Source organism: Gossypium hirsutum, chromosome D01, assembly GCF_007990345.1.
Source record: "Gossypium hirsutum isolate 1008001.06 chromosome D01, Gossypium_hirsutum_v2.1, whole genome shotgun sequence".
In the NCBI taxonomy this organism is placed as follows: Eukaryota; Viridiplantae; Streptophyta; class Magnoliopsida; order Malvales; family Malvaceae; genus Gossypium; species Gossypium hirsutum.
This window is the reverse complement of record NC_053437.1, coordinates 5272834-5295128: the sequence shown is the minus strand read 5'-3', so window position 1 is coordinate 5295128 and position 22295 is coordinate 5272834. Positions and strand designations below refer to the sequence as shown.

Below are 22295 nucleotides of genomic sequence, written 5' to 3'. Positions count from 1 at the left end.
TCGATACTGTTGAAAATTTGCAGCCATGGTCGAAATTAATTCCTTAGCTCTTTGGAGAGTCATGTTCATAAGAGTCCTTCCACTAGTGGCATCAATCATCTTCATTTCAGTTGAGAGTAACCCCTTGTAGAAATACTGTAAGAGCGACTATTCAGACAGGCCATGTTGTGGGCAACTTGTGTACAACTTCTTGTATCGCTTCTAAAATTCATAGAGTGACTCTGCTTCCTTTTATTGTATTCCGAATATACTTCTCCTTAATTCGGTTGCTCGAGCTGCTGGGAAAAACCTATCAAGGAACAATCGAGACATATTAGTCCAAGTATTAATAGATCCTAGAGGTAAATTAAACAATCATTCTCTAGCAGAGTCAGCTAATAAAAAAGGAAAAACTTATTGTTTTATTTGATCCTCAGTTACTCTTTTTGGTTTCATGCTTAGACAAACAATGTGGAACCCTTTCAGATGAGTATGGGGGTTCTCATTTTTCAAACCGCGGAAAGTAGCAATAAATGTATTAATCCCAACTTTAACTCAAATAGTCGTCTGCCAGATAAGTTATCCATAGCGGTTGTTGTTCATCTAGTGCAGCGACAAGTTGGCGTATAGTTTGATCTGTTACTTCTTCTAAATCTTCGGATGAGTAGATATCTTCGGTGTAAAATCCTTCTCTAAAATCGGGTTGTGGTTGTTTACCACACCAAATAGCTTCTCTTCGAAGTGATCAATCCAACTTTTCTATCTCTGGTTCAAATGCTAGAGTCATCAATTCTAATGACAAAATAACAGTAATTAGTAGTATAAAGCAGTAGGGTCGAATCCACAAGGACTGACTATCTAATTTTGCCTTTTTTCGTTACCAGAATTACTGTCGCAGTCATAGTCATGCCGACAACCTGTGTGTAGAAATGCTAAAAATAAAAATAATAATGAGGGGCTTAAATTGATTAAGATAATAAAATAAAGAAATACGAAAAATAAAATAAAACATATTCAAAAATGCAAAAATAAATTTAAGAAAATAAAATAAATGGATAAATAAAATATTTTTTAAGCTTAGCCTTAGCCTCGGTGTATTCCAATCTTGGATCGATCCTTGAAATAGATTTTTCCTTCCAAGAAATAAGTTGGTTATACCGACCAAGAATGTCTTGATCGCTAACTTTTCCTTATGTAGTCAATCCGGTACGACCTGCAAACTGACTCTTGCAAAATTTCAAACTGCAATACACGTGTTCAGAATTTAAGATTTCGATAGCCTTGCGATTTGAAAAGCCTAACTCGAATCAACGACCTCAACTGCGGGGCCGTTTAAATTCGATCTCTATCTCCCTTCACGGAATCCATGCAACACCCCAAACCCGGCCTAGACGTTATAGTCGAATCTAGGAGTGTTACGATGCAGGGTTTTAAAACACGCTTTTTTTTGGTTAAAATATGTCGTGTTATAAGTTATCCTTTAAAGTATTTGAAAAATTTGTAGCCGAAGTATGAAAATTATTTTTTTTCTTAAAAACCCATTTGCTCGCAAAAAACCGAAATTTTGTCAAAACGTTGCAGTTTAGAAATCAGAAATGCAACCAAACCCAAAAATTCAAAAGAAACAATCCAAAAGTCCGGAGAGTCCAAAAATTACAAAACTCTCACAAATACCAGAAATTTAAATAGTAATAATAAAAACAATTTCTCGTCTAGTAGTTACTGCTAAGCCTCCGTTGCACCGAACCGCCTATGTCCGTGGATTACCTGAACAGAACAGACAAACAAATGTGATTTTTCGTAAACTCAGCGTGTAACCCAAGAGAGATAGACATGCAAAAGTACACAGTATTCTCATATACAACCAGATACTGGTTTGGACCTAAGTCCTTAACAGAAACATATATTAGATTCAAAAATTCAAAATAGAAATATAGAATTCTACCCCCATCCTTTACACACTATCTCTGACCATCCCATTACACCATGTGGAGTTTAAAACACCCACCCATCCCTACACACCATATAGTGTCGATGCGACACATAACAAAATAATGCGCAGTCAAGTTGCCAGAAATAAGTGAAGGGTTGCCATACAAATCACTTCCTCCTCATATACAAATCTCACCCCATACATATATACAGAATATATATACAGAAATAACAAAATTAACATGCTTAACATGCTCGTATACAGATAACATACATACTTAAACAGAACAGTCAGACGTACATATCAATTTCCTACTTAGATTAGACTATCAGAATATCAGATCACATATAATAGGGTTTGGTTAGCCCTTACCGACCCTACGGTAGGCCCACAGTTGATCGAAACAACCTGTGCAACCCTAGGGAAAATTTTAGAATTTCGGGCCCACATGCTCGTGTGGGCCTACACGCCCAATCCAGTCTAGCCCATGTGGCCACACGGCCTGGCCCAAAGCCCACACACCAGTGTGGCCTTGATGTCACACGGTCATGTCTAGCACACAGCCACACCCTTGACAGTCACACGGCCGTGTGTTGCACACGACTAGCCACAGGCCTGTGTGACGTAGACAGTCCCATTTTTTAGCTTTCACCAAACCTCGATTTCTCATGTTTTAGGTACACACCTAGTTCATTTTTACTGCGGAAACAACCTGAGACTCCCAAAACCTAAGAAACAACATTCCAACGGCTGATTAACAGACAATTTGTGAAATCCACAATGCAAAATCGAATTACACAAACGAACTTACAGCCGATAAAAACCACTACTCTCTCGGTTTAGGCCGTTGGAACGCTAACCATAGGTTCTCCGTCTACTCCTGCACAAAACGTTCTTAGAGAATTACTTTCTTTCTACTTTCCTAGCCATTATTAAAAACCAATGCAAAGAATAAATCCCAATTAGTTTACAGAAATTGAAACCTACAGTCAACAAAACCCCACTTACTAAAATCACACGATGAACACTGAAATTTCAAAATACGATGATACGACAAAAGATTATAGACAGAATTGCAAAAAAAACAAAGAGGCGTGGCAGAGAAAAGAGAAAACTAACATCAGACTTTTGGGAAGAGAGAAAAAGAAAAAGAAATTAAAATAAAATAAAATTAAATTAAAGAGGATTTGAGCAAAATCCCACTACATCCACTAACAACCCAACTATCTCAGAATCCCACTACCACTGAACTACTATCAACAGCCGACGCCAAAAATGATCTCCCACTTTAACTTGGGGATTCAAACACAAGACCTCCAACAAACTAACTCCTTACCACTCGAACCAGCAGTCTCATTCTAACATGAATTTACAAAAAATATTATATAAGCCCACCCAACAGGGATAAGGCTTGGATAAAAAATAACAAATTTTCCAAATGTGAGACTTGAACTCAAGACCTCATACACACACCCAGAATACTTAACCATTAAATCAAATACACATTTGTGTTAGATCTCCCAAAAACAGACTTAAGTTAATTGGGGTGTTACAATCCAACTAGCTTTTCCCACCTAGACACGCCAATTTGTTCGCAGGAATTCGAACACAGCACGACCGATTCGTCTTCCCAACTGTACGCCAAGCAACTCCAACCCAACGTGCACTTTTTGAATTGAAGCTAAATCAACTTTAAAGGACGGATTTGTACTATCCCATATACCGGAGAGATAGAAAATACTGCGTTAAGGGTTTTTTGAGCGAGCTCGTATCTCACGATTGTTTTATTGGAGCAATTACCGGGCTAAAACTAAAAAAGGGTTTAATTAATCATGAAAAGAATCATAATAAATGGTTTAAATGGAATTATGGAAAGTGGAAAGGGAAAGGGCCTTGAAAGGTAATTAAACCAAAAATGTTGAAAGTAAATGAATGAAATAGTATGAGAATTGACGCCGGAAAGGGAAGAAAAATAAAGGAATTTTTTTATTAATTTGTGTTCAATTAGTTGTAGCTACTAGATATTTATACACACTTTTAGTGCTAAAATTTAGCTAGATTTTTCCTAAATATTATCACTAAATAATTCAAAATATTATCACTAAATAATTCAAAATTTAAAAATTAAATTTAAACTAGATTTAAAACTAATTACATAGTTGTAACAATATAAAAAATTCTTCAATCTTTATCCAGTCATCTTTGAATCTTAAATCTTTCAATCAAGCCCTCCTCTTTGCTTTTTGTTCCAATTTAGTCCCTTTTTGTAAGAGTTTGAATTCAACACACCAAGTTCATCTTGATAAGAAAAATCCAAATTTAATAGCATTTTATTTGTTAATTAGTCAAGAATAAATGTATTAAAAATACGAATTTAACTTGCTATCAATCCCTAATCATGTTTGCCCTCAAACACAACCTCACACGTAACAAACTAATTCTAGGCAACAACCTAAAGACATTGGTTCTCACCCTTTTCGACATTAAGTTGTAACTTTTGACCCAACCTAAATAAGGTGGCCATTAATGTTAAAAAAAAGGGGGAAAAGTTGAATATGCGTAAGTTTTCTTCATTGTTTTTCCCCTTAAATTGTTTTTATTCATAATATTAATTTATTTATAAAATTATTACTTTAATAAATAAATTTCATGTTAGAAATGAAAAAAAAGATATTCATTTATTTATAAATATTTTTATAATTTTTATTGAAAAATCATCGTTTAAATATTTTTATATTTTTAAAGTTTTATTTTTAAGAATTAAAACTAAATTGAAAAAATGTGTAAAGTTTAGGGCATTTGTTGAATTTTTTAGATTTAAGACTAAATTGATAGAATTTGTAAACATTGGAGGGTTAAATTTAATATTATACCAATAAAAAAAGACCACCATTAGTGATTTAACGGGGGAGTGACCAAAATATTAAATTTTGATAACGTTAATGACTAAAATAGAAAATTTTAAACTAAAGTGATCAAAATAAAAACATGCTAACAATTGGGTGACTACTTTTATTATTTGCTCTTGAATCTATAACCATCATTAAAAATTAATGAGTGGATATGTTTCCAATAACACCCATTTCTTTACTAAGGGTGAGTTTGGATGGGCGGTGCGTTTAGCTGCGGTTAGTGTAAAAACAGCGGTGGCGGTGAGATTGGATACTGTAGCGATACTATAGCGTGAGACAAAAAGTAAGCTAAACGCACCGCACCGCACCCAATCGCCCATCCAAACCCACTCTAAGAAGATAATAGTTCATCATTCAATAAATAAAACATATATGACAAAAATATTTAAAATTTAAAATTTATATTTTCATATTGACCGGTACATTGTATCTCAGCCAGTATAGGCGAAATCTTGGACTTATTAAGTAGCTAGCTCGTTAAAATGAATTGCATGTAGAACCAAATTAATAGAATTGAACAGAAATGAATAAAAATGACTTGAGATTTAATTTAAAGTTTTTGAATTATTGTTTAATTAATTAATTGGAGTTCAAAAATGAGATTAAATTAATTAGTTATTATGAAATTGTCATGACTTTAACAGAATTAGAATTAGATTGATGAAGTTATTTAATTGAAAAATTATTTTATTTAATTTAATGAATTTAATTAATTAATATTTATTCTGAGAAATAGAAAATAAATATTGAGTTGAATTAAATTATAAAGTTTTGGGTCAAAAGTATATGAAGCATATATAGTGGACCCAATGCATGAAATGCCCAAATTCCCCTCATTTACAAGTGAGGGGCGACAACCTTAGTATTCTTAACTAGGGTGTGCCGTCCATCCCTCTCTTAGTTAGCCTAGGAGATTGTTTCCTATTTAAATAATATTATTTTGCAAGAGCTTGTTCAACTATGATTCTTATATCTCTCCTTATAAATAGATGACATTGGTTGACCTAAAATTAGAAGTTTAATAAGTTTTCATATATCAATATTTTACTAGAAAGTAATAAGAATTTATTTACTTAAAATAAACTCTATTTTTTGAGAATTACAATATTCGTCGGTTTTTATTGAGAGAAACTATTTTCCTACTAAAAGTAATTACATCGTTTCTTTTTTTTGTGTTTGGTATAACACCTTGTACCCGACTCGATCGACGGGTCTGGATATAAAATTTCACATAAGCTCTGAGACAATTATGAGCAATCTACAACTAAGTTGTACAAGCAACGCGACTAAAATCGCCAAATATGCTTTTACTAGTCATACTTAACTCAGCTAGTTGAATTGATAATCGAAAATACGAATACCAACTACTAAATCAAAAGCCTTAACAAGCGGACTTATGGAAAATTTACAATAACATCTAACCTTGAGGCTTACCCTCTGGGTCACTTCATTATATGCATGTTCCAATTTTGTACACAAGTTTGCCTAAACTTGATCGAATTCTGGCTTGATCCCTCTTCAGCTCCTTATATAAACCATTATACTTGGAAAACACAACAAAAACTAAGTTCAAATGAACTTAGTCAATTAGAGACATCTAGACAAATTACATGTAGAGGCCAAGGCAATAAAGAAGTGGTTAACATATAAAAGGCCTTACGAGCTGATCTTCTTGCCCTTCTTGGTGATGAATAGTTTGGCAAGTTAGTTGACTAAAAGGGGGAGTGTTACTACCGTTGGGAGTTGATGTTAAAGGGAGTTATTTTGTGAACTATTATTTTATTTTAGATTACTTTAATCTTTAATTTTCTACTTGATGATATAATGTTGCTAAACTTTATTCCTTGTGAACGAATGACTTTTACTATTGATGCATTATTTCCTCGTTTCATTAACTTAGTTATAATTATGATTGGTTGATTATTGATGCAAAACACAAACTTGATATTGATGGTGTTGGAACATTTTTAAATATTTATAGTGTTCCAATAATTATAAATAAAAGGGTGTAATGTTTTTTGTTTATTGATCTAGAGTTATATCACTTGATTTTTGTCAAAGAATTATAACCATACAAGTAATATTACTTGAATAGTTATGAGATATTAATTGAATAATTATATTTCTCTTTTAGAGTGATTATTCAGAAAAGACACCTATTGAAAGTTATGTCTCTATCAAAAGACATAAGTATTCCTATAAATAGGAGTAAGATTTCATTTGGAAAAATACCAAAAATTCTCAAAAAAATTTTTTACCCTTCTTCCTTCTTCTACTATTATTAGATTATTCTATAAAGAATTACTTCAGAAATTCTTTATAGAAATTGATTTTCTTGTTATACTCTGCTTAGTACTTAGTGGACTATTTTCTTCAGTGCAAAATGCAAATAGTCACTAAGCTTCACTGTATCCTTGGGATTCATTTGCTTGAAACTCATTTGGACCCCAAATATAGATAAGAGTGAATATAGCCTTAAAGATAGTGGTTTGATACACGTCTTCTTTGCCAAAGCCTGCCATAGGCATATCTCGAACTATGGAGGATATTAACTGAGTCGAAGTTGTACTTATAAGCTAGAAGTCTTCTAGTCTTCAACTTGTGAACTGCCAAATCAAAACTGACCTGGGTTTGATTTCCATGAACGCAGTGCCCTATCTTTTCAAAACCTGCATCCAAAAGAGAACATATCTTATACAAAATGGTCATACATTTTTCCACCTATGACCAAGTTGTCTTCACTTCAAACGAGTTAACTTCGACTCCTTAATAGACGAGGGATGTCTTGTTTCACCAGTCACTGTCAATCCTTTCAGAACATAAAGACTACTAATATTTTTACCTTTCATCAAAATGAGAGCCCCATAGGATACCCTAATGACACTTGACTCAATGTAAATTCTACAACCCTTCGAGTCTAAAATTCTTGGAGATGAGATTTTTCTTTAAGTCAGGCACATGCCTAACATCTGACAGTGTCATAATTGTCCCATTGTACATCCTGATTTAAACAGTTTCAATACTGGTTACCTTACTGGGTGAATTATTCCCCATGCACACAACTCCTCCTTCAACTGAATTGTATGTGAAGAACTAGTCCCTATTGGGACACATGTGGAAAGAACACCTCGAATCCAAGATCCACTCGGACGTAAGCTCAGAGCTTTCACTTGTTGACACTAACAAGAAATCATCACATTTGTCATTGGTCAAATTAGCGCCAACTAAATCTTCCTCATTGCTCTGAACAGCCATTTTATTTCGCAGTTTGTAACAATCTGCCTTGACGTGACTAACATTTTATAATAGTGACATCTTTTGTCTCACTTCCTTGATGCCACCAAAATTGAGGTTTACCTATTTGATTTGCTATCCGAACCAAACTCATTGTTGAGTTTGTCTTTACTCAATAGATGACCATTCACATCCTCAAATGAGAGATTATCTCTTTCATAAATCAAGGTCTCCTTGAAAGACTTGTATGAAAGGGGTAAAAAGTACAATAATAGCATAGCCTGATCTTTATCGTCAATTTGAACCTAAAATTTTTTTAAATCATTTAAAAAAGTAATAAATTGACCGATGTGACCTCTAATATGCTCACTTTCATCCATGCGGAATGTGTATAGATGTTGTTTCAACACCAATCGATTAGCTAGAGATTTTGTCGCGTAGTGAGTTTCTAACCTTTTCCATAAGGTGAATGTCATTTTCTCCATCAAAACCTCTTGCAACACATTATTTGTTAGACATAATTGATCATGGATAGAGCTTTTTTGTCTAACATATCTCATTCTTATTTATCCTTGTTTGTAGGCTTCTTCTATGTAAGGACCTTCTCAAGATCGCTCTGAATCAGAATTGTCATAATCTAAACTTGCCAAAGATTAAAATTTATGATGTCATTGAACTTATCAATATTAAACCTTGTTATTACTACCAGATAAACCTGATTAAGTAACAAACAAGTAAAATAATAAAGAAATTGAAAAGACTGAACAAAAAAATTTTACGTGGAAAAATCCCTCCGAAAAAAATAAAAAACCATGAGCAAAAATACTTTCACTAAAATGGAAAAAAACGAAGAGTAAAAAGATAGAGATAAAACTAATTAAACCCCTGAACCTGAAATAAGAACCCAAAAAATGTAAACACAAAATTTTTCTACTAAATGTGTTATAAGTTATTTTTTTAAGGTGGAAAAAAGACTTATTTATAGACTAAATTCGTAAGTCAAATAATATTAAACTAATATACACTAATAAAAATTTATGTGAAAAACTAAAAACAGAATTTAATATCTCCCAAAAAAAAAAAAGAGACATACATTCAGTTTCACAATTATATATAACTTTTTCTCAATTGTAATATTCTCCGAGAAGCAAACTTTTAAAACGTCAAAGTGGTAAGACTTCAGATTGGACAACCAGGTCAAACAGCCGTCCGAAAACCAAACCCAACAAAGGGGTAAGATAATGAATACTTACAAAATTGGAGAGCCATTACTGACTCCATAGAGATTTTAAAAATGGTCAAAAAGTTGTGAAAAGTTGGTGATGGGATATGTTCTCAGCAGGAATATTGTAAAATTACTTATATTTTTATTCCAATAAATTAGTTTAATGCTTATAATGAACCTAATTACAGTTTTGATATCTTGGATATAAAACCAAATTCAATCCATCTTGGATAATTGTAAAGTAACTAAACTCCCCCTGCTGTTATGATTTAAATTTAAGATTTTTAAATTGAAATTTCTTGATTTCTTTATTAATAATTTCCTAAAACAAAAAAGTGCAAATTATTTTCTGTGTCATTTTTATATAATTTTTTATTTTATAAAATAATTAGAATTATCTATTATTCTTTGCAAATTCTTGTATAAGATAAATACTCGCCCTCTTGTTCTGGTAACAAACTCGATACTAACGCCAACTCAGTAATGACTCAATTGGCATGTTATATCCAATTTTCTTTCTAGAAATCTAGTTAAATGAACCATACTTATATTCTTATTTTATGGTGAAGTGTTGTTGAGGGTATTGATAGGATAAGAAAGAAAAAGTATAATGATTTTTTGGTCCTCTAACTTTATAAAAAATGTTAATTTAGTTTTTTTTATTTAATTTTTTGTCACTTTAACTCTTGAACCTGTATTGTTTGTCAAATCACCTAAAATAAATAGAATTGTTAATGTTTGTTAACTTTACTGATGTGGCATACATGTGGATTGTTACGTATATACCACATGTTAGCAATTAATTAATTTTTTAAAAAATAAAAAATATTTTTATACTTTTTTAATAAATTTAATATTTTTAAAATAATTTTAGAATTTTTTTGAATTTAAAAAAAACTTAATTAATTTCTTACTTGACATAAACGTGTATGCCACGTCAACAAAATAAGTAAATGTTAACTTTTCCATTTATTTTGAAGTAATTTAACAAATAACGAAAGTTTAAAACTAAAAAACATGAAAAGTTAAAATAATTTTTTTGTAAAGCTAAAATAAATAAATATTCAAAAAGAACAAAAATTAAAAAGAAAATCTTTCAACCTCATTGAATGTTATAAGAAATTTCATGGTTTATTTTAATTTTTAGTCAATAGAAACACAAATTAATTAGTGTTTAGATGCCGCTAATTAATACAACTGGTAGGGTTGTTCATATTCTTCGAGGTGACTCCTCAATTGTCATTATATATACTTCAGATTTGATAAAATAATTTTATTTTCATGTTGTCTAATAATTTCAGTAATCTAATAAAAAGTTGTAATCTTAGTACAAGTGCAGTTAAATTACAATTCTATATATTATTTCTATGTAAAATTTAATATTGTAATTTCTTAAGAAAAAAATGAAATTTAGAAAGAAATTTTTTAAGCAATAATTACATAATTATATTATCACATCCTATAATAAATTCCGTAGTTTCTACCTAAATCACATTAAAAGAATTTGCAATCTTACAGGAAGAAATTACAACATAAACTCCCTTTATATATACACACACATATTATGTACAAGAAGTGCCGGCATACGATTAGTGATCATTCAATTTTCTGTCTAGCAATCTCAGTTCTGCCTTTCTTTGTAGCTTGACAAACACCCAAAATCAAATGGGGAATACTTTCCTCAACTTAGCTCTTCTTATCATCTTCCATTTTTCTATGCCTACTTTCTTTATGAAATTCACCACCATACTTACAGATCAATCAGCTCTTCTAGCACTAAAAGATCAGGTTATTCATGATCCTGAAAATGTCTTGACAACTAACTGGTCAGCCTCTGCCCCTGTTTGCAATTGGTTTGGTGTAAGTTGTGGATCCAGGCACCGTAGAGTCACAGCTCTAGACCTTGCTGGGTTGGGACTCGTAGGCACCCTTCCACCTCACTTGGGAAATTTATCATTCCTTTCTCTTCTTCGTATCAAAAACAATAGTTTCTATGGCAGATTACCTGCCCAGTTATCCAATTTGCATCGGCTGAAATATTTAAGCTTTGGTAAGAACAACTTCAAAGGTGTTATTCCCTTCTCTTTAGGCTATTTGTCAAAGCTAGAGGTCTTGTATTTGTTTGAAAACCAGATTTCAGGTTCAATTCCCTCCACCATCTTCAATATCTCTTCGTTGCAAGAAATAGATCTAAGCTTCAATATGCTCTCTGGTTCCATACCCTCTGTTCCACGTGATTTGCTTTTACTAGAAGTCATCGATTTCACCACCAATAATCTCACTGGTCATATCCCAAAAGATATGTTTGATCATCTTCCAAATTTGAAAGAATTGTGCTTAAGTGTTAACCAGCTTTCTGGTAGAATTCCTGCCAGTCTATTCAAGTGCAAAGAGTTAGACATGATATCTTTATCGTATAACCAAATGGAGGGGAGCCTACCAATAGAAATTGGGAATTTGAGTATGCTTCAATACTTCTCTATTGGTGAGAACCACTTTGAAGGTAATACATGCTAACCATTTTTTAAAGCTTTCTGAAGTGTTTACTTTTCTTCTTTTTTCTGTAAGTAGTTTGAGAATGTAAGGAAGGATTTTTTTTTTTTGGGGAAAAGAAATTAAGTTAATGAATATCACAATTTAGATCAATCTTGTATTGAGATTGAAAATATAAATTTATTTATTAAATGAATTCATATAGTTGAACATTTTCAAAAGAAGATTGAAGAATAAAATAATAAACCACAAGAAAATGATGAGAGAAATATTCTTTAATTTCTAACTGGACTTGGAAGTGTGTATGACACGTGTTTTATTTATTTAGCCCTTCAACTTCATAAAAAAATTATTTTAACTTTTTATTTATTTATTTATTTATTTTTTTGCTTCTTATGGTGTTTGATTGTTCCTATACATATATATATTTTTAAATTCTTATAATCCTTGGTAAGAGATGAATTTTGAATTTGGTATGTGAATATTATAATTGCATGTAAAATTCCTAAACAAATTGTGAATTTAACTCTTCTTGTGGGCTTTGATTGCTCCGATGGCAATTTTACAGGTGAATGTATAAGAAAGAATTAAATTGTTTCCAAATTATTTTTATTAGTATATGTAGCATCATTTGTTTTGAACTTTATTCTGCTCAATGACTTTCCGTGTTTTTTTGATTATTTTACAAATAGTTATAAAATTTTTCATACTCATTGCAATTAGTATATATGTATTTTTTTAAGTCCATTATTTGGCACACAAAACCCTAAGGAGCCTAAAATTATAATTGATTTATTTTTATGTTCTTAGAAGAATAAAAATTTTAAATTTATCAAATCAGATTAAAGGAGAACAATATATACTTTCATTTTCTTCAACTTATGAATGTTTGTTCTTTATGATTTAAATCACCAGTAGTTTCTATATTTTAAATTACTTGAACTACTTTGATATTTGCAAGAGCTCTAAAAACACAATTTATTTTTTCGTCAATATTGTTGATTATATTTGATACACTAGCTGTCAATAAATTTACACATTGTTAGATAATTTAATTTAAAATTTAAGAAATATTATAAGCAAATGTTTCATATATAAACTCTTTTTTCCCCATATTTGTCTAATATTTTTGTTTGAAAAAAATATGGCAGGTATAATACCACATGAGATTGACAACCTAATGAATCTACAAGTGTTGAATTTAGAAATTAACAATTTTGCTGGTTCTATTCCTCCACAAATATTTAATATTTCGACTCTAAGGATGATTTCTTTGGGTGGAAATCTGCTCTCTGGCCATCTTCCATCAAACATGGGCCTTTTCCTTCCAAACATGGAGAAATTATACCTTAATTTGAATCACCTTGTCGGCTCGATCCCAATGTATATTTCCAATGCCTTTCAGCTTACTCTTCTTGACATGTCTGGTAATTACTTTTCAGGGTCCATTCCGGATAATCTGGGTAATCTAAGAAATTTAAAGATTCTCAACCTGGCGATTAATAGTTTAACTTCCTCAAGAATGAGCTTTCTCTTCTCTTTGACAAACTGTAGAGTCTTGGAGAACCTTTTTTTCGGCATCAACTCATTTATTAGTGGTGAACTTCCAAGAGTGGTAGGAAATCTCTCAAGTTCTCTTGAAGAGTTCTCTGCTCCTGCATGCAACATCAGGGGTAACATCCCCAGTGAAATTGGAAACTTAAGTCACTTGATAAACCTTGAGCTAGGACGCAATAAATTGATAGGACAGATTCCTACTACAGTTGGAGGATTGGAAGAGTTGCAAAGTCTTTCTTTTGAGGACAATAAGTTAGAGGGATCCATCCCATCTGAGTTATGTCATCTAAACAAATTGGCTTTCTTGTTCTTTGCCAATATCAAATTGTCTGGGCCAATACCTGCTTGCTTAGGTGATCTCACTTCATTAAGGCATCTATTTCTAGGCTCCAATATGTTTTCCTCCTCAATACCTTCAACGTTGACAAGGGTCAACTATCTCCTCATCCTAAACTTGTCTTCAAATTCTCTAAGTGGTCCACTGCCAATTGACATTGGAAAATGGCATGTTTTGACTAGTTTGGATTTGTCGAACAATCAGTTCTGAGGTGATATCCCAACTGGAGTTGCAGATCTCAAGGACCTCACTCATTTTTCCTTATCCAATAATAGAATCATGGGTTCTATTCTTGAGTCTTTTGATGAATTGTTGAGTTTGGAATTCTTGGACTTGTCAAGAAATAATCTATCTGGAGAGATTCCTAAATCCTTAGAGAAACTCCGTTATCTCAAATATTTCAATGTCTCTTTTAATAGACTTGAAGGAGAAATTCCTGAAGGAGGACCATTTGAAAACTACACAATCGAATCATTTAAGGGGAATGAAGCCTTGTGTGGTGCACCTCGACTTCATGTTCCAAATTGCAAAACTAGACCTCTTAGAAATTCCAAGGCAAAAACTAAGCTGAAGCTCATAATATATGTAGCTCTGCCAATTGCCTCCACAATTTTGGTTGTGGCTCTGATAATCATTATCTTGCAAAACAAGAGGAAAGACAAATTGTCAACTCAAGAAGACATGATACCTTTAGGAACGTGGAGACGGTTTTCATACCACGAGCTTCGTCAAGCTACTGATGGATTCAATGATAGTAGGTTGCTTGGTAATGGAAGTTATGGTTCAGTATTCCAAGGGACTCTCCAGGATGGGACGGTAATTGCGGTGAAGGTCTTCAAGTTAGAATTAGAAGGAGCTTTTAAGAGCTTTGATGTTGAATGTGATGTTCTCCGCAACACTCGTCACAGAAATTTAGTCAAAGTAATAAGCAGTTGCTCGAATGATCTTAATTTCAAAGCGTTGGTGCTTGAGTTCATGCCTAATGGGAGTCTTGATAAATGGTTGTATTCCAACAACCAATATTTGGATATCCTACAAAGGTTGAACATAATGATAGATGTTGCATCTGCATTGGAATATCTCCACCATGGTAATGCAACACCAGTGGTTCACTGTGATTTAAAACCCAACAATGTTCTGTTAGATGAAGATATGGTTGCGTATTTGAGTGATTTTGGCATCGCGAAACTCTTATGTGAAGAGGTTTCAATGATACAAACCATGACAATGGCAACATTTGGATATATGGCACCAGGTGATACTTCTAATCAAACTCCATGTTTATTTTTCCATTTTCAGTTTAAGTGTAGCATGTGCATAACAAAAGGGATCATATCTATTAACATTTGAGTTTCAAACACATTGAATGTGACATTTTAAGGAAGCAACTAGATTAAATCCCAGTTTAATTATAACAGGCAAGCATATAATTAATGTTTCAGATATTTTATAAGAAATTTTCATTATCAAGATATCTTTGAATGTTTATAATGTTGTTTTATATTCATACACAGAATATGGAATTGAAGGAATTATTTCGACAAAAGGTGATGTGTATAGCTTTGGTATTCTTTTGATGGAAATCATCACAAGAAAAAAGCCCACAGATGAAATGTTTGCAGGAGAAAGAAGCTTGAAAAGTTGGGTGATAGAGTCGATATCATCTTCGCTAAATCAAGTTGTAGATCCCAAGTTGTTGAGCACCATTGGAAGGGAGCATTTAAAAGTCAAGAACTGTGCCTTATCCATTTTGCAACTGGGCTTAGAATGTTGTGTAGAGTTACCAAAAGATAGGATTCATATGAAAGAGATTGTTACAAAGTTAAAAAAGATCAAAGTGAAGTTAGTAAGGGATATGGAACGAGTTCGATGAAGAGGCAGTTGTTAATTTGACTAAAAAGAGCATGAGCTTTGCTTTTTAGCAATGTCTTTGATAAATATTTGTACAATGCTTTGTTTTTTTATAAAGTTTATTAATAGTTATTTTTGCATTTTGTGAAATTTTTTAAAAAGAAACAACTCCAAGGAATTAGCTACAATAAGATTGATGGGAGTCTATATTAATCATTGTTTGATGAACATTTTTTTAAACAAAGATCGAGCGTGATTAGTTGGGTCTTCAAAAGCTGATAACCTGTTAAGACAACTAGGAACAACTTTGACCATGTAATCTGTTAGTCATTATGCTTTCGTAGGACATGCAGAAACTTAAGTTGTCAATTTTGCTTGCATAAATTACGTATTAAACGAAGTTTAGAAATATTATTATTAACAGTTTAACAGTTCAAAATTATATCAATTAGTTACACTTAATTTTGATGATCATTTGTACTAATTTTATGAAATCGTATCGTACAAATTGTTTTTTTTAAAGAATATAGGTGCAAATTATTAAATGCTCAATATCAAAACATAGCTAATTTTGATCTCATTTTTCAGTCTTTGCGTAAGGTTTTTATTTATTTTATTTTAATAAAATTAATTTTTTTATAAGCCAAACAAATCTTATTAAAAGAAAAAAAATATAAAGCAATACATAAAAGGGACATCAACATAAAACACACTCAATACGTATCTTTCTGGTCTTCAACCAATACAAAATAGTCTAAGTTTCATTATGGTTAAGATTTTGATGCGTTTTGACCATTCCAGTATGTTTTAGCTTGTTTCAGTCAATACCGACTTATATTGATTCATACAGCCCTATATCAATTAATAGGAGCTGCTTGTCTTGAAACACTATGCTGTGTGTCTAGAGACAATTGGTAAATTGTCTCGAGATATGGTTTGCCAACAACTATAAAATAACTATAAAAGTTAGGGGAAAGGATTATATCTAAGCCTTAAAAAAAAGACAGTGTTGTAAATATTATATCTTCTCCTTCAAAGGTATTATTTCTTATAGTGATTTGGGAAATCTTTGATTGAACTATATTAAAATAGCGGAGGTAAGCAATTAGATGTGAACTACTTAAATTAAATTTCCCAAACATTCCTTTCCTTATCATTTAGAAATGTGTACATTTTGTAAGAAATATTATCGAGTTATCCAACTAGGGAATTGTTATCTAAACTTTTGTTTATTGAAGACTCATATCCTTCCTATTTTCACACACCTTTACATAATTTGTTGATTGCCATGTGTCAAGATACCAGCAACAGACGATACTAAACTGAATATATCTTTCTCATATCATTAACGAAGAGAAACACAAAGTATTTAAAGCAGTGCTTGGTGAACTAACTGCACAACTTACAACCAACTAACTGATAAGCTACAACTAATTAACTGATAAGCTAACAGTTAACAAACTAACTAACTTTAGGTGACTGTGACTGATCACTATTCCTAACATTCCCCGTACTACTGTATTCCTTCCTTGAATCATCTTTAGTGGTTACCCTTAGTTGAGTCCGAAACTTGTAAAACGATCCTGCAGCCAGTGGCTTTGTGAGCACATCTGCGACTTGCTGATGACTAGGAACATGTCCAACTTGCAACACTCCTTGAGTAACTTTTTCCCGGACAAAAAATAGATCTAGTTCAACGTGTTTAAACTTCAAGTGCATCACTGGATTACCTGCAACTGCCACAGCAGCAGTGCTATCGCACCATAACAAGGTTTTGCCCTTAAGAATTATTCCTAGCTCAGACAACAAGGCTTGAATCCAAAGAACTTCAGATGTCACATGTGCAAGGCTTCGATATTCTGCTTCAGCCGTGGAACGGGAGATAACCTGTTGCTTCCTCGAACTCCAAGAGATAGGATTTCCCCCAAGATAAACACAATAACCTGACGTCGAGCGTCTATCATCACTGTCAGACCCCCAACTAGCATCGGAGAACCCTTCAAGTATAAGTTTTGATCTCCGACTGAACTTGATGCCATAATCCAGAGTTCCTTTCAAATACCTCAGAATTCTCTTAACAGCAGTAAAATGTTGACCTGAGGGTTTTTGCATGTACTGGCAAACTTTGATTAGCAGTTAAATGACACGTAGTAGTCATTAGAGTTGGTGATTCATTTGACTGTCCCATAGAGGCTCGTGCAAGAAGATTAAGCACATATTTTCGTTGGCTTAGAAAAATTCCATCTTCAGTGTAAGCAAGTTCAATACCAAGAAAATAGCCTAACCTTCCAAGATCTTTAAGGTAGAAATGGTCATCAAGTTGTTCAACAAACTTGTTAATAGCTTGAGCATCAGACCCTGTCACAATTATATCATCAACATAAATAAGGACATAGAGCAAATGAGACTCTGACCTTCGAATGAACAAGGAATTGTCAGCCTTTGAGCAAACAAACTGAGTGCTCGAACCATAGAGTGAAAAAGAAGAAAACACTTGAACACCTCTGACTTTGATCGAACAAAATACACCCAGGTATACCTGCTTCGCATGTCAACAAAAGATACATAATACGCAAAGCCATTTGATCTGACAGAAGCAGGACCCCAAACATCTGATTCAACTAATTCGAAAGGAGAAGAGTACAACGTTGTTGAAGAACTAAAAGGTAGTTTTCGTGTCTTGCCTAACTGACAAGCCGAGCAAACAGATGACAGTTTATTACATTTAAAAGGTATATTACAGCTACGTAAAACTTCAGTAAGAACATTATTGCATGGATGACCTAGTCGTCGATGCCATATTGAAGATGAAGATGGATGTTGAGCAGCATACAACATCAGCATATTATGTTGACCCGAAGCACCAAGACTACTGGAATGAAAATTAGAAGTATCAAACTTGTACAAGCCATTATGCATGTGGCCCACTAGGAGTATTTCCCTGGTTCGAATGTCCTTCACAAAACAAAGTAATGGGTGAAACTCAAAATAAACAACATTATCTCTAGCAAACTGTCCAACAGAGAGTAAATTCTTGCAGACGTTAGGAACATGAAGAACGTTCTTTAGATGCAATAACCTGGAACCAGCCTGCATACTTGATATACCAACATTAGCAATCTTAACAGAAGAACCATTCCCTACAGAAACATGCCTCATACCTGTATAGGGGGAAACTTTTAAGAGATTCGCCACGTCAGGAGTAATGTGATTGGTAGCTCCAGAGTCAGGATACCAAGCCTGATCTGTGACAGGCGACGTGCGTGAACAAGAACCAGATGAAGGAGAGATATGAGCCTGACATGACTCATTACAAGAAGTTGACAGGTGTGCACAAGCATTACCATGTGAACAACCTCCTTGATCTTGGAACTGATGATAGTTGACTGTCATGGTCTGACTAGGAGCAACACCCGAAAACGTCTCATCAAATCGATGGTAACAAGTCTGAACTAAGTGACCAACTTTTCCACACAATTGACACTGAGGTCGAGACCGTGACCAGGATCGGCCACCACCACGAGCTTTCCCACGGGACCAACCTCGAGCATGGCCCCTTTGACTAATTCTACATTCTTGATGACCACAACCAGAATTATGAGAATGTTTAGAACCACCACCACTATCTTCCTTCTGCTTAGTTGCCATATTAGCTTGCAACGGTTCCTCAGTCAAAGAAGTCAATTGGCGCTCCTCACAATCAAGAAGCATCTCTGTGAGCAGTTCAAGAGAAATCATTGTAGCCGAGGCAAGTACACGGACGGACTCGAATTCTAGTGGAAGACCTGCCAGTATTACACTCACCTGTTCACGTTCAGAGATCAAACTACCAGTAGCAGTAAGACGATCACTAAGGTTTTTGACCTTAGCAAGATATTCTTTAACCGTCAAACCTCCTTTCTTGAGAGAGTATAACGAGTGACGCATGCTGGAGAGTTTAACATCAGACTTTGCCCCAAACCTCTTCTCGATGGTTGTTCATATATCAAAGCTTGTCTTGGACTTTGTAAGATGCACTAAAACATTGTCGGTTACAGTGGAAAGTAACCAAGAAGCCAGGAATTTATCCTGCTTTTTATGTAACGCAAAAGTCAGATTATCAATAAATCGACCATCAGGTCCCTGGATATGAGTAGGTGGAATCGGAGTAGTACCAAGAACCAACCCTTCAAGTTCATATCCCTCAAGAATTAACAACACCTGGTGTTTCCACAACAAAAAATTATGTTCCCCTAGTTTGGTAGTATCATGTTTGGAAAAGTAATGAATGGGCTGTGAAGAAACATTACTAGACCCTTGTGAATGAGTAGCTCCTTCAACGTTAGAAGAATGAGGAGGCGTATCACCAGTATGAACTGCATCATCTGCCATGAGTAAAAAAAAAAAATTGCGAATTACCCCAAGAAAACTTCTAGCTGTGATACCATGTCAAGATACCAGCAACAGACGATACTAAACTGAATATATCTTTCTCATATCATTAACGAAGAGAAACACAAAGTATTTAAAGCAGTGCTTGGTGAACTAACTGCACAACTTACAACCAACTAACTGATAAAGTACAACTAATTAACTGATAAGCTAACAGTTAACAAACTAACTAACTTTAGGTGACTGTGACTGATCACTATTCCTAACACCATGAGATTTTGAAGCACTCTAACCTAACTCAAAATTTCCACCCCATGAAATATATTGAGAAACTTTTTATGGCAGAAATACGAAGATAACTCCCTCCATTGAATTTGCCACAATAGAAGTGAAAAGATTACTTTTTTCAACAATACAACACATTGAGAATGTTTTTTCATAATAAAAAAAATCAATAATTTTTTTATTTGGACTTGATAATTTTATATATAATTTATAAAAACGAACAATAATACTTACATTTTCTAGCTACCAAAAATCATTTTTAAAATAATACAAAATTGAAACATAATATCATTATCAATTTTCTAGTTAAGCTAAAAAAGACTTTAATCCCTTATAACACATTAATCCAGCAATACTTAATTACACTTAGATTCCTATAAAATCCTAGAGGCTTCCCATCTTAAATGGGACTCCATATTGAGGTAAGAAGACTTTGAGCCATGTCACTATTGTGTCTAACCAGCAAAATTTTTTTACAAATTACTAGTCAAATTTCAAACCCAACGACCTTCTGCATATTAACCACAACTTCTTTTCCCTAATACAACAAATTGTCTCTTTCTTTTCTTTTATTTTTCCCTTTAAATTCAACTTCTCCCTTTAGTCATCAATTTAGCATTAAAAAAAATAGTTGAAATCGTTTTATGAACATGAGTGTTTTATATTGAAAAAACATTTTTATTTTGAAAATAATTTTCTATTTAATAACACAGTAATAGAAAGAGTACCTGATGTATCTGAAATTCCAACAATTAGTCGTAACCATTTTAGTAGACCCAAATTATTGGTTAATGATATTTTATTTTAAATTTAATTATTCTCCAATATCTCAAATATATTTGAAATAATATAAATTGAAGAGAAGTACTTCAATATTTTAGAAACTATAAGTTAGAAAAATCGGTATATGGATTATTAATTAATAGAATTTTAATTAATTTAATAGCTACAAATATTTGAGTTGTAATAATTTGTTTTCCTTATAAATTTGAGATTGTAGAAATGCGTGAAAGATTTGTATAGATTTGCATAAAACATATAAAATATGTGATAGGCATAACATAAATATAATGTGCATCAACAATTATGCATTGAGATCCAGTTTCAATTTTATTTTCCATTGTGCAAAAGTGATGTCCTTAAATCTTTTGGTAATGGAAACAACTTACGTAGATAAGGAGTTTCTTGCGAGTTTCTATAATCAGATCTTTTACTACACAGTGGTAGTAGGTAGAGTCATGAAAAAGTTTATTAAGATGTGATACAAGGTGATCCAACTATATTATTGAGAGTTAATGATAAAATTAAAGACATTTTTACTACAAATTAATTAGAATATGATAAACGGAATCTTTTAATAAATTTTTATGTGACCTTACGATAATCCACTTGTTTGGTCAATAGGTGCTTTTAATACATGCATGAATAGGGTGAAATTTATTAGGTTCCAATCATCAAAACTGTCAATTTTCAAGCTTGGCAAATCAGCAGACTTGCGATGACTTTTTGGATCGGATACTGACATTTTTGGGTTGAGATGTCTCATGGCGTTTAAAGATTTATCTCTTAGCTTCAAAATGCATTTTGAATCACTTGATTTTGAGTTCGGGAGCTCAAGTTATGATCATTTTAGTGAAGACTACGCGAGCAGAACTTTTGAACGGGATTATGACGGGAATTATAAATTTCGGGCTTTTAATTCGAGTTTAAATCATATTGGGTTCGGGTTTTAGACTTAATTTTTATTATATATGAGCCCAATATTATATTTGTCAGATTTTATTATTTTATTATTATTTTATTTCGAATTTTTGATAATTATTAAGTATTTTTAAGTTATTTAGGAGTTTTATGTTAACAAGAAAATTTAGTTTAAAACTATTTCTTGTTTAGATTAAATTAGAGTTCTAGTATACTTAAGAGTTTTATTTAGATTTATTTAGCTAGCCTATATATAGGCCTTTGCATTGTATATAATTTATTCAATTCATTATTATTCTATTTCTCGTTTGAGTTAATAAATTCTCTCTGGGTTTTTTTTTAAGAATTTTTATTGAGTTTTTTTAGAAGAGTTTTAACAATCTTTTTAGATTGTGGGGATCATCTTTAAATTTTTTC

General features: G+C 32.7%; 2 protein-coding genes across 2 annotated transcripts; both read left to right on the top strand.

Moving 5' to 3' along the window:
• The first annotated feature begins 10948 nt into the window (after positions 1-10948).
• LOC121203253 (probable LRR receptor-like serine/threonine-protein kinase At3g47570) lies at positions 10949-13880 on the top strand. The gene is made up of 2 exons (XM_041086305.1): positions 10949-11786; positions 12928-13880. Exons 1-2 carry the CDS (start codon positions 10949-10951, stop codon positions 13878-13880), a joined length of 1791 nt encoding a protein of 596 aa, XP_040942239.1.
• On the top strand, positions 13872-15543 carry LOC107934667 (receptor kinase-like protein Xa21). The gene is made up of 2 exons (XM_041086304.1): positions 13872-14925; positions 15185-15543. The coding sequence occupies exons 1-2, from the start codon at positions 13950-13952 to the stop codon at positions 15541-15543; spliced, it is 1335 nt and encodes a 444-aa protein (XP_040942238.1). The 5' UTR covers positions 13872-13949.
• Positions 15544-22295: the final 6752 nt, after the last annotated feature.